Below are 15,141 nucleotides of genomic sequence, written 5' to 3' on the forward strand. Positions count from 1 at the left end.
CAGCGCCGTTTCTTCCAGACGGCCGTCCACCGGGCAAGAACGGCGAGAGGGCTCACTACGGCTCATCACAGGGGACAATAAACAAAGCATTCTATCCGTTTGGTAAATTTCCCAGTGGTGTTTCGGCGTTGTGCATCGCGTAGGTTGTGTGCAGTATTTTGAGGCTGGCGATCAGACGCGCGGGAAGGGAAGTAGTTCACCTCAGTGGCCAGCCGGGCGCAGACAAGGCGCTGTGTGTGCGCGTTCTATGACGGCCGGGGACCTCCCCTGCTGAAGCACCCTCGGTCCCGCAGCTGCTTCTGAAAAGGTACGGCTCGCGTCTGTGTGTCCTCAACCCTTCGGAGGCCGCCACCTTTTAAAGCCCGCAGTAGCCGAAGTGTGGGCAGCGTCAGAGGAAGGAGGCGCTGTCCTCGTCCGGGGTTGAAGAAGCGACGACCCTCTTCCGTAGGCGGCCCATGTCGGGTTATTTAAGCAACCCATGGGTCGCAACAGGTCTCACGACTAGTCACGTACGAGAGGACGAATTCTCGCAACTTGTTGTAACCTTGGTATGCGAAGACCATCGTCTGGCGTGTGAGCATTTTGGCCTGTCTTTCCGCCGCGTTCAGCGCCCGCTCACGCGAGCATTATCTAATATCGCCGCTGAGCCCAGTGAAAACGGCGCGCACAGATATGTTCCTTTATTTTTGTGTCCCAACAGACAGTGAAAAGACGATGGCCTTTCATATATAGGTTGGTCACAAACTCTCGTAACTTGTTCGTACTGCGCATACGCGGCCCTTCGCTTGGATGCACGGCATGCACTGAAAGCCACAATAGCACGTGGCTGTGTGTATCACGGTACCACGTGTGCACTGCGTAACAGCTCACGTTGCGAGTTACGTCACCAAGTTTTCATCAAGCTACAGTCCACTAGAATAGAACTATTCAAGTGCACCGTACTCAAGGTGTGGTGTGAAGCAGCGAGGCTGGAAAGTTTAGCAGCGGGATTCAACTGTTGTTCAACAGGAAAGTTAGCTGGTTTCTATGATAACGTCCATTCAAGTCCACCTATAAACTTAGAGGCTCCTTCTTCCACTGGGTTATCGTGTGCTCGAAGGGCACGTGCATTGCGATGTAGGGTAATTGAGCAGCTGAAACGGAAGACTTGGCGATTTGGTACAGTCCTAAACGAAGTGAACAGCACGCAAAAGCAACGAAACACTGGGAAGAGAGAACAGACAGACAAAGCACTGCGTCTGTTCATTCTCTTGTTCCGGTGTTTTGCCATTTTTGTGCGCTGTTCTTTTCCTTCAGTAACTGAGTAGTTGCTACACTTACACACGGGCGGGGAAGAAATTAAGGTGGACGTGTTCATGGCCCTGTCGCAAAGGACGCCAGCTGGCTACGTGGAACACGAGGGAGGTGCTTGGGAAGCTGATCCCGCATCCTCGATTTAGCCGAGTACTGAATGGCTCCGACAGCATGAGCTACCACAGAGGCTGGCAGTGAGGAAGGTTCACGTGTTGTAACGTAAAGTGCTGCTGAGACTCTTCTAGAGAGCGTGGGAGATGCACTGGTCGGCTTATGGTTTGGTGTGTGTATAGAAGGTGATCATGCCGCAGAGCTGTGGTTTCCGAGGACGCAAGTGAGGAAGAAGAGTTTTGAGTGCTGAACAAACAATACACGGAGGAGAGGGCCGAGATTGGTTCTTGAACCTGCCTTAGTGTGTCCAGAACAATGGTGAGTGCCGGAGTTCGTTCTTGAAGGAGCCAGCAGTGGATTACCAGACCCTGCACTACCAGAATGGGAGGGGAGAGTGTCTCAAAGGAGAATGTCTCAAAATCTGCAGTCCCTTTCTCACAAGTGTGACCCCACACAAACAGAAATGTTGCCACGCATTGATTAAATCTGCATCGAATGTGAAATGGTCTGACCATGTGTTTTATTCTTACATCTAGCATTGAAGATTCGATGAAAATGAATGAGGCACTTCTTCCATAGTAGGTGGCTGTAGTGGAAGCGTAATCATCACATGATCACAAAAGCTACACAAAGGTGGTACTACGTAGGTGACTGGTAAAAAATGCAAGTGCGCATGGGTGCGTTGTCTGCTCCCTGAACTTCCGGTTCGAAATCTCACCTGGCCTTTTGTACGCCGGTGGCTTTCAGGCGCGTATGTGCTTGTTATTTGTCACAGTGCTTACTTTGAGGTACTCCTCGTAGCATTCAGCGTTGTTATTAATTGAATGTGCGATGCATGAGGTTTTTTTTTTTAAGTGGAAAGAGATAAACAACATGAACACATGCTTGAAAGCCGCTGGCATACAGGAGCTAAAAGAGCTCTCGCTGGAAGTGGCTGAGCTCCGTGGGAGCTGACAATGTACCAATGAACCTTTGCACTTTTTACCGGTCACCTATTTTTGCCCACTGTAGGCTTTTGCGGTGTTTGCTTTCCATTCGTGAACATTTCTGTTGCAGTACTGTTAGCTTTGCTTAGGTGTTTCTGTTGCCTGCATTTTTTTGCATTTTAGCATTCTTTAGAACATCTTTGTGGACTTGAAAAACAATGTACCGATAAAATTCAATGGAATATGTAATGAGACTTGCCAAAAGGAAGCTACCGAGTGCAATTTTAAACTATATTACTTGTAACAAGAATTAAGAATTAAATGCCACAGTGTGAGAAGCATTTGCCAGAGGGGACAAGCAAATGCCATAGGGCACCCTGCACAAGCCGTCTGGAAAGAAGTCCTATACTCTGTTGCTGGCGCATAGACGGTCATTCCCAAGTAAACCGTCGCTCACTCCTTCAAAAGTGTGGCACTTCAAGTGCGAGAGGATGGCTCTCTGCAGCCATCTGCAGTTGGCTCCGTACAGCCATTAAAGGGCGAATGCCTTGACCTGATTCTCTGGTATGACTCAGAAGAGCCACTTAAGGGAGTCGCGAGTTACAAGTAATAGAGTGAAACAAGGTGTTTGAGCATAGGCAAAGCTGTTTCTTGTTGTTTAGAGGCAGAAGCCTGATATGTTTCATGTAATGTGCGAGATGCAAGAAATTGTTGTGTGGGAGGCAGAATTGTGCAAAATATCAAAGCGTGAGGTCCAGGCTGAGGAACACGCGCCAAAAAAGAGGGGTGGTTGGAGAGGGCTCCACAAAAGGATAAGGGAGCACATGCCAGAAATGGTTAGGCCTCTGCCACACTTGCACAGTGCGCTGCCTTGATGATGGATGAACTTTCTGTGCCCCGGACTGGGGGAGGAAAGGGGCAGAGTGGAATGTTCTGTGAGAGTTAGATACACACAGGGCCCAAGAGGCGGCCCCTGGCGATGGCAGTTGAGTGGAACGAGCTTTGGAGCATGCCGTCTAGGAGCTGGTTAAAGGCCAACTGCACTCAAAATTTCGACTGCGCGAAATCAGTGTTCCTGCATAGTATGACTAAAAAGACAGCGAAGTACGAAGTATGACGCGTAAAATGTGCGTAATTGCGCCGCAAGCAAGCAGCAAAAATCGTCAATTTTGAAAATGAAACTGGGCAAAACGCGGCCATTATGGGCAGGCGGAAGTGACGTATCAGCCGTCGGCGCGAGCGGCCAGACAGCCTGGCCTGACGGTGCTGATGGCGCAAGCTGTGCGGACCGGCCGACACGGCTGGCTCGGCCAGCCAGGAGGAGAGTGTGAGCGCACGCGTGCGGGGTGTGGGAGGCGCGCGGAAAAGCGAGCACTTGTCCCGCAAGCACGACACTATTCGTGCGCTCCGACAGCAGCACACCGTGTTGGCATGATGTCGCGACGACACTCGGAAAGGAGAGAACTGTATGGTTAGCGAAGACTCTTCGGAGCCATGAAAGCCAGGTGTACTGGTGCGAATTACGAGTTTCCGGGATTCTCCCGCTGCGAGGCAGGCCGATCGGCCTGGGCGGCTGGTATGTCACTTCCGCTAAATGGCTGTTTGCGCGACACGCCGGCAGGTGCTTTGTCGTCTGTAAGGGCGGTATTATGAGTGCCTGAAACTGAATAACCACCCATTGCACAGAGCTACCGGTCGCGTCGCAGTAGTTCTCATGGTACCTACTACGCATTTCGAAGGCATTTAGCCAGGGTTAAATTTGAGTGCAGTTGGCCTTTAAGTGGAAACGGGAACACCCACAAGGTTCCGGAGAAAGTTCAACAGCATATCTACAGAACGTCAAACTAGGCTGTTGCTCTTGCATTCTCAGAAAGTTCTAAGCATTCCCCGTAAGCTCTTCTCTTTACAGCTGTACAGCTGCCATCTTTAATTTTGGTCTGCTATCAAGCAGGGGCCTGCATAATTTTCCTTGGATTCTCAGGATTGTATCGTGCGCCAGGAAGAAACTCTAAATGGCAAAACCTGTATGGGGTGTACAAACAGTTGCTGCGAGATAGCTCTAGCAATCATATCTCGTACACAAGGTACGGAACAATACATGCATAGGCCAGGAGTTGTTTTGTATTCCAACGAAGGTATGTCTGGTAGATAATTGCATGTTCCTGAGCACCTTTCGCATTGTGTGTGTGGATTTTTCCTGCTGGTTTTTTTTTTCCTTCCAGAAGACGCCGTACGAGAAATAGTGTCCCACATGCTCTGACATTGTTGACGCTGAACAGCTGTGTTTCTGCAATGGCTACGGATGGACCTTGCAGCCAGGATGTGTCCTGCAACCAACAGATCCAGGCGACCATTGCCACCAGTGCCATAGGTAGCTTTCCTGTACCATCTTTCTACAACTCACTGTGCATTGCTATCAATTTTTTTGCAGGTACACAGTGTGCCCTGACCCTGACGCTCCTCATCAGTGCAAGCTCGCAAACTGAAAAGCAATTTTCAGGTTAGAATTTTATTTATTGAAGCAAACTTGTGCTCTGCAATAAAGTAAACGAAAACACAACTGCCGTAGAAGTGGTTGTCGAAGTGATGTGTCCCGACAAGTGTCGGGGAATCAAATTGCAGCATTTGCATGGCACAGATTTATCTAGAGTGCTATTATTTATAGTAACACTGATTTGAATTAAAGGCCAACTGCACTCAAGTTTTTTTTTTTGTCCAAATAAGTAGCCGCTGCTCTTAAAATCGCCACAGCAAAATCCTTAGCTTCGTAATCGCAGAGTGGTAGGTACTGCCGTTCAAAATACCTCCAAGCAAAACGATGTTTGCACCTGGCGGAGAGTCGTCGAAACAAGTTCCGAGCCGCCTGTGATGGAGGTTGGGGAACCTGTCCCGTAAAGCTCGCGCTTCTCCGGCGACTTGCAGGGCACTCCGCCGGGCGCAGGGATGTGTTCGCTCTGGGTTTCTCTGCTACACAAGCGTGCTGTAACGCCGTTGCCATCATATGTTTAAACTAACTACATAGGCAGTAATATTCGCATTTTTTTCAATGCAAAAAAAAAAAAAGATTAGAAGTCTACAAACTATTCACGTGCTTGCGAACGTCTCGGAGTTAGCAAAACTCTTTTTATTTGAAAACGATATTTTTACTCAAACAAAAAAATAGCGTGAAACGAGTACTTGCTTTACGTTTGTCATTCCTTTGCATTTACCACAGAAAAAAAAGATCTTTTATAAATTCTTGACCACTTGCACTTCCGCTTCAAATATTGGCCATATTTAGGCTGGCCCAACACCACCTCCATCCTTTAAACTTTTCCAAAAGTTTGACTACCTAAATAGAGTTGTACACGCGGCTATAAACATTTGTGCGACTTTTCCTCACTCGCTAAGTAAACCAAAATCAGCCTTTCTTGTAGCAACAAATAAATCTGCACAAATATCGGCCGTCGTTTTCACGAAGTGCAAAAACTAACGCAGCTGCTCCTCTCCCAAATAATAGACCAAGCGAAGCGTTTACTTTGAGCGTTAGATTTAGTTTATTTTCAAGTAAAATGTTTTCAACAGCACCTGTCACTGGTTTAAGTAGAAAACAGTGGTAGATAGGAAATGTTTTCGTGCTTTAGGGCATCATTTAGCTGTGGAAGCTGGCTTATAGTTTCAGACCACTTTTATAATTTGATTCTCGATCTGCAGCAAGGCAAAAAATACTGGGCCAATATTCACGAAGCCGTTTGTACGTAATGTATAGTAGAAATAGTGATTCACTGTCCGCGTGCGTTTGTTCCCTTGAGAGAGAGCGACGTGATAGCCGAGGCGTAGGCTATAACGAAAGCTGCTTTTCGAAATCGTACAGCGGTCCGCTTTTTTACTTGCAATGCCAAAAATTGCTACTCCGGCAGTTATTATGATTGAAAAAAATGACTGTCGGGCGGTCTACTTCATCTCGACTGATAGCAACAGTATGCCAGAATTGCGCCTAACTCCATTATCATGGGCAAACGTTTATTTCCCGAAGTAATCTCACTCATCTCCCTCCTCGTCGCTCTCCAAGAGCTCCTTGTCGCTTTCCGCTGACGACAACATCTCGTCCTCGGTGCCGTCAAGAGCGCTCGCGATGCCACTTAACGAGCATTCAACCATGGTCGATGGGATTGTGGCCCACGCCTTGCACGCCCATCCCGCGAGCTTCTCCAGAGGCGCACGCTTCAGCCGGCCGCTCGTTTTTAAGGTGCGGGAGCTGCTGCGGCCATTGCTGTTATGGGAGCCGCTGCTGCCATTGCTGCATCAAGCATGCAAGTAGAACGATTTGACGATTTGTGTGAACGCCGACGGAAAAGCCTTAGTCCGAAAAATCGTTGCTAAAAGCTTTGGCGCCATCTTGAGATGGCGATGGGGATGGGTGGGAGTTTCGGTTTCGTATCTGATTCTAACGCGCATGCGATTTTTCGGCCTATTTTTCCAGAAAAAAAGTGCGTTAGAATCGGGTAAATACAGTAGGTTAGAACCAGGCGCACTTTACCTCTAGCAACATTTTAAATAAAGGTTTACTCCTCCTACTACTCATGTTCCATGTGCAGAGGATGGGAGATTGGAAGCTCAGGCAGCTTGCTTAACCACCTGCAGTGCATCTCGTTTCATTTGCTGATTATAATGAATGTAGGTACTTCAGTTGCTTCCTGCCAAGTATATTGCTTGCAGAAGCTCGGATGCTCACCGTCGCAGGTTATTGACTTATTGATCTAGGGTATTGATCGTAGGTCGTAGGGTAATTGCGCACCAACGCTTTACGAAAACAAAACTGAAAACATGATGGCTGACTGAATAGTTGACTGAAGCAGCCTGCCTGGTGGTTTATAAAGGCTCTAGTCTGTTTGTAGATACGATGGGCTCATGGAAAGCTTTGATTTACTTTTATTTCATGTGCTCAACCACTTCGGAACTGTTTATTTTAGGAAAAGATCTATAGATACTTCTTCAATGAGTGCTCGCCATTCAACACTTTTGTGACATCACAAACCGTAGTACCCAAATGCATATGGGGCATCGTCGCCTGTTTTCCCGTTTTTGGCGTTTTCTTCCTTATTAACCATAATTCATCACAATAGGCCAACTTGTTTCCACCCTTTAGTGGCCCGTTAATAAGATTGCCAGACTGCCTGTGTGTCATACAAAAGGAGAAAAAAATATGCTCTCCTCTTTAAACAGAGATAAGACAGCCACGCGCTGATAATGAAACACTAGTAAACAAAACGAAATGCATGGTTTGTTGCAATATATGGGTCTATTCGATTCAGCCTGCACCTCTTGAACCAGTTCACAGCGGTGCAAAGTGGGTTCCGTCATTGCCGGAACCAGCCCTGCACTTTTGTCGTCTGCTTCTGCGCCTCCTCGGCAGGGAGTGCAGGCAGAGCCGTGAACTTGTCCTGCACCCGTCGGCACCACCGGTGAATCAAACGGCGCGGTTCAGGTGCCGCGAGCTGCACCACTGAAACGAACGGCAAAGTGCTGCACTGCCTGAAGTGGTTCACGTGGTGCAGGGGAAACGAATAGACCCTATATTTAGCTATGGGTACATGCATGTCCACACTGCAAGTGCTCCATATGCAAGTTGCTTTCTTAGGTACGGGGGTACATTTTTCCAAACTGTATGGTGAAAAGCTTTGCCAATAAGGGCTGCAGTGGCCTCTTGGTTGCACAGTGGCCCAAAATGAAAAATCTGGTCACATCAGCTGGTGTAAGAGGGTTTTCAAATATTGTGAACTGCCGCTAGGTTGAAAAGACATCTCAAACAGAAGTTTTGATGGGGGCAGTTAGGGTACGTCACTTACACTGAAATCATAGAGATTATGGGCTCGCCTTGGGGCTTACAGTCGAAAGTAGTGGTGAAATACTCATTCAGATACCTAATATTCCTATCTGTGCAAGGTTTAAAATAAGTATTGCAACACATAGCATAAATGAGCATGCTGAAGTCTTCTAGTTTCCTTGAACTGGCAGACGCCTGTTATAATTTGTATGCGGGGGCTATGGACTGTTCTCTCAATCTGGAATGGTTGTTTATAATTGCTTTACAACTTGCCCAATGCCACGTTTTCATTTGCATGCTGAATATTTGGCAAAACTCAATTGGCTAGCTGGGTTGCTGAGCCCAAGGATGTGATTTCAAGCCAGGCCATGTTCGCAGTTTTTTTTATTAAGGTAGATATAAATTGAAAACAGCTGTGCGTTGAGAATTTGCAGCATAATAAATATCCTACAACTTTGGGATCACTGGTAATTAAATGCTCGAGTAGGAAAAGTAGGAAATGCAGGAAATGCTCGAGTAGGAAATGCAGGAAAAGAATACAGACATGACAGGTTGTGCATGTCGGTTTTTCTGGCATCTGTTTTTATAATGGCAACCATACTCAGCCTATATTGAAAATGTCCAGCTTGTTTAAATTATCGGTGACCCTTCACCCCACTGTTGCTTATATGCGGGGGTGAATTCGGCACGTAAAACTCCAAAAAGTTAAGTTTTGAGAGTCTGTCTGCTGAACTCATGGCATTGTGTAAGTAGTACCTGGCTTTTTAAATGTAAATAGTGAAAACATTGCTGACCTCATCTACAGAAAAACACCGAGAGTAGCAAAAAAGATTGCTAGCACGCTTTTTGCAAACCTGCAGATTCTGTGTGGGGCCTTGTTTAATGAAATAATTCCCTAGTATCTGACTTTGTAAAACACGCTTCCTAAATCTGGTTCAGCATCTTTATTACCATAGCCCCTTTGCAAAAAGGCGGGCAACACTGAATATTCAGTGGTGGCAACACTGGTGCTTAATGCAGCAACGCCATGATAAAGGAAGTGTCGTGCAGGAATGGTGTTTTGGTTACGCGTTTTGACCCATCGGTTTACTATTCTGGAGCCTCATAAAGTGATTTTTTGGCTTATTTTGTATATGCTGCAAGTGTTCTTGTACCATTATAAGGACGTTGCCCACGTACTGCTGCGTACCTCTTTACAAGCAGCATGTTTACATGCAGTGATACTGGGCGAAAGGTAGGTACGGCACGCACCTTTAGCATCTCCCGTTTTAACGTGGCAATCTCCAGGGCAATGCGTCTTTTTTATGCACTGTCTTGAGAGCTGCGTTTCACGTGCCGGCCACAACATCCGCCATTATTAGCGGAGAACATTTAGACAGCAGAACTGTTTCTTTGCATGCAAATTTGAGCCTGAATTGGTGCTTCATTCTGCCTGCGCTGAACGATGTTTCAACGTCTGTCAATCGCAAGCGCGCTCGTCTTCCTTTTTTTTTTTCTTTGAGAACTGTTTTGTGGTAGTTTCGCGTGCCGATCATGACTGCTGAAGTTTTAACGCGAACATTCATTAAGGAGAGTTGTGTTGGTGCAGCCAGAAATGGGAGCCTGGAGGCAGGTTTCTCTGGGCTTGTTTTGACATTTCAACGGCAGTAGATCGGGAATGCGGTCTAGGACTTTATTTCTTGTCTTTACACTATGCGGATTCCGTTCCCTCGTGGTGTCAACGGCGCATACCGTGCAGCGAGCACGCCCTACTTGATCTCTACTACAACCCTGCTTTTCTCTAAATCTTGGTGTAAGTACAAACCCCCTGACGCAATGCACGAATTGGACTGCTTATGTGATATAGGTGGAAGATGCATGAAGGGCTTATAACTCTCATAACTTATTTTCATGTGTCCTATCACGAGTTCCCGACTGACAAACGGACGAAAAAAAAGACATCGCAGCAATGAAGAGATATGAGGGACAATATCTTATTGTCTGCAGGGCAACGAAAGTTTATTCGGAACATTTCGTGGAGACAAGAGCAGCGTCTTTAGGCATGCTTTCATCCGTTCCGTGAATGGCTTAGAAAGCTTGAACAGTCGCAACATGAGCGCTCAGCAAAGAACAGACCCCTCATTGTCCATTCATAGCAGCCAGCTGCCACTACAATGGGGCAAGGGTGCATCGAATAAACACAATTAGAACTGAATGACTAAACAAGCAGGCAGCGGTAAGGCTGTTCGTTTTAAGTAACAAATCCTGTGTTCTCTTGCTGCTGTTCGTTACCCCAGGTAATGGTATCCTAACGCTGAAACTGTTGGTTCTCATAGCGTCTGTCAGTCGACGACCTCGAATAAAAGTCTGGAATATGCTGCTCTTCAAACGAAGAGCAGCAAAGTTATTTTCCCACCCAGTTCTCGGAAAAACAACTTTACGACAAGCGCATGCAAAATTGCACCGCAGCAGGCGTTAGCTGCTCTGTGTTTGCTGCCTTTTCGCTTCCTTCATGATGGCGGAGCAGTGTTGCCAGAATGGTCTACTGCTGCTCCACTAGCGCTCCGGCAATTTCGCAAAGTGCATCGAAAATGGTTGACGATCTCCATAATCCTGATTTAGGAATCCCTCTGATACCACGTTAGCCTTCATACACAGGTATGCGTATTTGAAAATCCTTACATTTTACACTTTTTGTGCAGACAAATCGAATGTATGTTGTCAGCATTCATGCTTTTTGCAATTTAATGCTGTTTAGTGGTATGCAAAACCCTGCACGTAATAATAATGCCCCTGGCTGCACCAGTATTAAAGTCTGAGCAGGAGGCAAACATGTTCAGGTTTTGGTACATTCTTGTGTAGATCGTGTCGGTATTTTCATGACAGTCATTGCATTTGGATGCATTGATTTCCAGTTCCTAAAGAGGAAGACACCCAACCTGGTACCCCATTGGAGAGACACCGTGCTTCACGGGGTGGTGTGGGCCTTGCTGGCAAGTCGGGTCATCACTCGTGCTCTTGTCGTCCACTTCCTGGCAAAAAAAGCAAAAGGTGGGTTGTGACAGTGCTTGCAGTGTTCTTGATTGTAGAACGTAAATGTGGTGGAGAGCTGCTGGATAAAAGAGTAATTTTTTTGTCTGCTTCTGTTAAGGCGTCTTGTGCAGCAAAGCTACTCAGGAATGCTCCTATGGATATAAAGAATAAAAGGAATTGGTAGTCTGCTGAACATGGGAGAATGTATTACGCGAACCCAAACATAATTCCTGCAGAATCTTATCAAAGCAGCAATAAAAAATATTGGTCTCCTTATAATAATGCCATTTATTTGGACATGGTTGAGAATGTCCCCTGCAGCCATTTTTCTGATGGAACGAAAAACAAGAAAACGCCCATGGGGCAAGGTTTTACTGCACATCGAAGGACCTTGGGGGTCTAATTGGCTGGCAGCCATTCACAATGCACTGCACAAAGTGCACCTGTAGTTTTGACGTGTTGAAGGGACACTGAAGTGAATTGGTCATACTTCTGTTTTTGTTTTCACTGCATAGACTGGCTCAAATAAACCCACTTTATCGTTCGTCCTGTCGAAAAGTCAGGGTTTAATTTATACAGCCTGAAAGAAGAAAAAATACTATGTGACATTTACAGTGGTTGCAACAACTGACAGCAGTGATGCGTATTTGAGTTGCAATGGGATTGGACAAGGTCCAATATTGGAATCCAAACCAGTTTGTTTCGGTTCGGTGAAACAACATGCGAGGTATCTGATGTTGCCATTAGCTGGGCGTTCTCGACATCTCAGAAATGGGCATACCATGCCATGTTGTCGGCTGCAGAATGTGGCAGATAAGCCTGCCAGCACTGCTTGGAGTCCTAATGTTTGCTAGTCGAGACGTATGCAGTGGCTGAACACCCTCTGCGTCATTGGTGATGTTCCACTGCAAGCACTTTGCCCTCACTTTTGGAGCTTGCCTTTCTCATCCCTGTGTCATGAGAGGTGTGTTCACACTAGTCCAAGAGTTGTCTGATTTGGCACTGTGCCAACCAGCAGTCAGCAGCACTCAAGAAGCAGTCGACATTGCCAGTGGCCGCAGTGAATGGGAAAAATACATACTGCGGCGCTGAAAGAAAGACCAGAGATTTCTTTTACGCTTAAAAAAATAGTTGATGCAGGGAACCAAGAATGAATCATGGTCTTTTCCTGTGGCGCGCATTGTCATTGTGCAGCCATTATTCTGCAGCTTTCTTAGCCTTACTAAGGGCACAGAATGTGCACGCAGGCATATTCAATGCTGGCAACACAAAACGCGTGCAATTTTAGAGGGATTTGTATAGAAAAATGGCAGCATTTCCACTCCATGGATGATGGCGAGGGTGTGGAGTACGGGGACTCGAAATGACATCCAAGTTGCGCCCCGAGTGACATCTGATTTGTGCCCCGTCCGTCATTCAATTTGAGCCATGTCAACACCACGCCAACGGGAACTTGCCAGTGCGTTAATGTCAGTCTGCATGCACTGTGCCATCGCTAATGGAGCAAGTAAGGTTGCAGTGTAAAGTTGTGAATTCAGTATCGAAAACATTACCACAGTACATAAAAATTATGTAAAAAAAAGAACCTGTCCTAGCGGGGAACAGCGTACACAGTGCTTCAGATCAATCGGCCTTACCCACAGTGCTGTCGGGGAAAGCAGCTTAGCTGACTTAGCTTAGCTTCGCAGCAGCTTAGCTGACTATTTCTTGGATAACGCTTGTGCAGTAAGCATCCCCTGAATTCACGCGAATATCTTATCTCTAGCAACTGCATTTGCTAGCTAAGAAAAGCGATCGCAAGTGTGTGATCATCCTACTGACCGCTGTCCTGTTCACTCAGCACAAAAAGTGCTTCCTGCACCTTGGTTTTACGCTTTACAATAAGGTTTTCGGTTGATTTTAATTTTTTAGTGCCTATAATAAGTTTGCTGATTCTTCCCCCACGCTTAGTTGGCTTTTGATTTGCTACTCGCATAGCAGTCAGTGAAGCGTCGCATGTCCGCTTGTGAGGGGTTACTTTGTCTTCATAGAGTTTACTGAGCTAAATAAAGTCCACAAATTAACAAGCTAAAGGCACATTCTTTCAGGCAGGGATCATATTGTAGCTTAGTTTTAACTGAGCGAACAAATTGCGCCGATGCTGGGAGCTGCTGGTCCACTGACTCTGTCGGAGGGGGGTAGGGAGGATGTAAAGAGGAGGACAGCACTTTTGCATTGATGTTTCTTCTAAATAAAATCACGCATACGAAGTTATAGTTAACCGCTTTGGAGCCAACCAGAATTCCCAACAACCGGAGAGTAGGCTGGCTTTAGGAAAGGGTACTCAACCATAGATCACCTCCTTGTTATCAATCAAGTGATAGAAAAATCTGCAGAATGCACTAAACACCTTTACATGGCATTTATCGACTATGAGAAAGCGTTTGACTCAGTGCAAACCGCCACCATGCTAAGGGATCAGGGAATAAAAAATTAGCCAAATTAGCCACCATGCTAAGGGATCATTAAGGGACCAGGGAATAAAAAAATTCCCGCGCCTTCCCGCGAGGGGAACACGAGTAAATGCAGAGCATTGGGGCCTCAGTCTCAGTACTGATTGAAGGCAGTGTTGCTTCCATCGCTTCTTCCGTGATGCTGGAGTAGCAGACACGAGTAAACGTGGGCACGAGCGTCAACCAAGGAAGGAAGGAGCAACGCAGTGACTGAAACACGAGCGACCGCTAGCCGCTATATTTGCAGCGCGCGCAGTAGAGGGAGAGCAGTACGGGGGGGAGAGCGCGCAGGCGCAAACAGCGCGCGCCCTTCCACGACCCACCGCGCTGCTATCACGCACCTGTTAGGCCGAGACCGCGACGGAGCGAACGGGCTGACTACGACGCATGCGCGCGCCAGCTGCTGTTGAGAGAGAGAAGGGAAGGAGAGGTGCACCTGCTGCGGACGCAAAACTGTTGACACCGTCCAACGCAGGAACAGGCGAGGCTAAGAAATGCTCTGCATTTAAAAGAATTACATAAGACTTATAGACAACATGTTTAAAGGCCAACTGCAACGAAATTTTTGTCTCCTTAAATGCACTATTTTCCCATATTATTACTTTAAAAAATGCTACCTGCAAAATTAGGAGGCCCAAATATGCGTTACTGCATTGTAAACGAAGATAAAAAATTCTCTGTTGAAAACGAAACTGGAAAAAAAGGGTGGCCATTTCGGCCGGCCAAAAGTGACGTTACACTCTGGAATCGAGTGGTCGCAGCTGGCGGATTCTCCCACAGCTGCCTGCAAGGAGACTGCACGCATTTCATGTGTTTCGGGTCATCCATTTTTTTAAACACTTAACATGCGCCGAAAGGGGTTGGGAAGTTCAACCATTATTTCTCTGCTGTGAGCTGCTCAGACGCACCTATAATCGTCCAGTACAACGAAAACACAGGCATCGCGAGGGAACATGGCAAAGCTTGGAGCTAGAAAATAGGTACACAAAAGGCAGTATTGAGCGCTAGATGGCTGTCGGCACAGCCACTATACTCTGTGCCGATCTAACCATCCTGTGTTCGTGAGAGAAGAAAAGAAAAGAAAAGAAAAAGCTTCCGTGGCAGGAAAGCGTCGAAACATGCTGGCTATAGCATGTATGATTTCGGTTTCAGCGCATGTTTTTGAATTTTAAATCCAGAATTTATTTTTTCTTTACACTGTCAGTTTTGTTCTTGTTAGCCAGGTGCCCCTTCCAAATCTTTAGATAATGATGCCATCCAGCGATGAAAGCACTGCAGTGTCTTCGCTGGTGTCTTGAAACTGTGACTTTTCCCAAGGCTCAATGCTGCCAAATGTGCCCCCTTTTTTATGTTTTTTTTTAACTGGTGAGAGAAATGCTGCAAATAGTGGCAAGTTTTTATTTTTTGACGAAGATGTTTGAGCTGAAACGATTCCATGCATTGCATCGCATGCTGTTCTTGGTCGCGCCCCAACCAGCGCGATAACAGTGACAGCAGCGTG

The 15,141-nt window shown here is 46.6% G+C and overlaps 1 protein-coding gene across 13 annotated transcripts in view; it reads left to right on the forward strand.

Moving 5' to 3' along the window:
- LOC144158273 (uncharacterized) overlaps positions 1–15,141 on the forward strand; it is a 299,163-nt gene that overhangs the window by 249,841 nt on the left and 34,181 nt on the right. Inside the window, exons 1-5 of one of the 13 annotated variants that reach the window (XM_077689060.1) lie at positions 437–573; positions 4,553–4,701; positions 4,762–4,830; positions 11,031–11,166; positions 11,267–11,476. In XM_077689060.1, the coding sequence (XP_077545186.1) occupies positions 551–573; positions 4,553–4,701; positions 4,762–4,830; positions 11,031–11,166; positions 11,267–11,312 (423 nt within the window). In that variant the 5' untranslated portion in view covers positions 437–550 and the 3' untranslated portion in view covers positions 11,313–11,476. Of the gene's footprint in view, positions 1–42; positions 308–430; positions 574–1,406; positions 1,723–4,552; positions 4,702–4,761; positions 4,831–11,030; positions 11,167–11,266; positions 11,477–15,141 lie in introns of those variants that run through there. The other 12 variants (XM_077689050.1, XM_077689052.1, XM_077689047.1 and 9 more) reach the window with 12 other exon arrangements.

This window comes from Haemaphysalis longicornis, unplaced genomic scaffold (genome assembly GCF_048455015.1).
Source record: "Haemaphysalis longicornis isolate Haplotype H1 unplaced genomic scaffold, Haemaphysalis longicornis Haplotype H1 scaffold_10, whole genome shotgun sequence".
NCBI lineage: Eukaryota > Metazoa > Arthropoda > Arachnida > Ixodida > Ixodidae > Haemaphysalis > Haemaphysalis longicornis.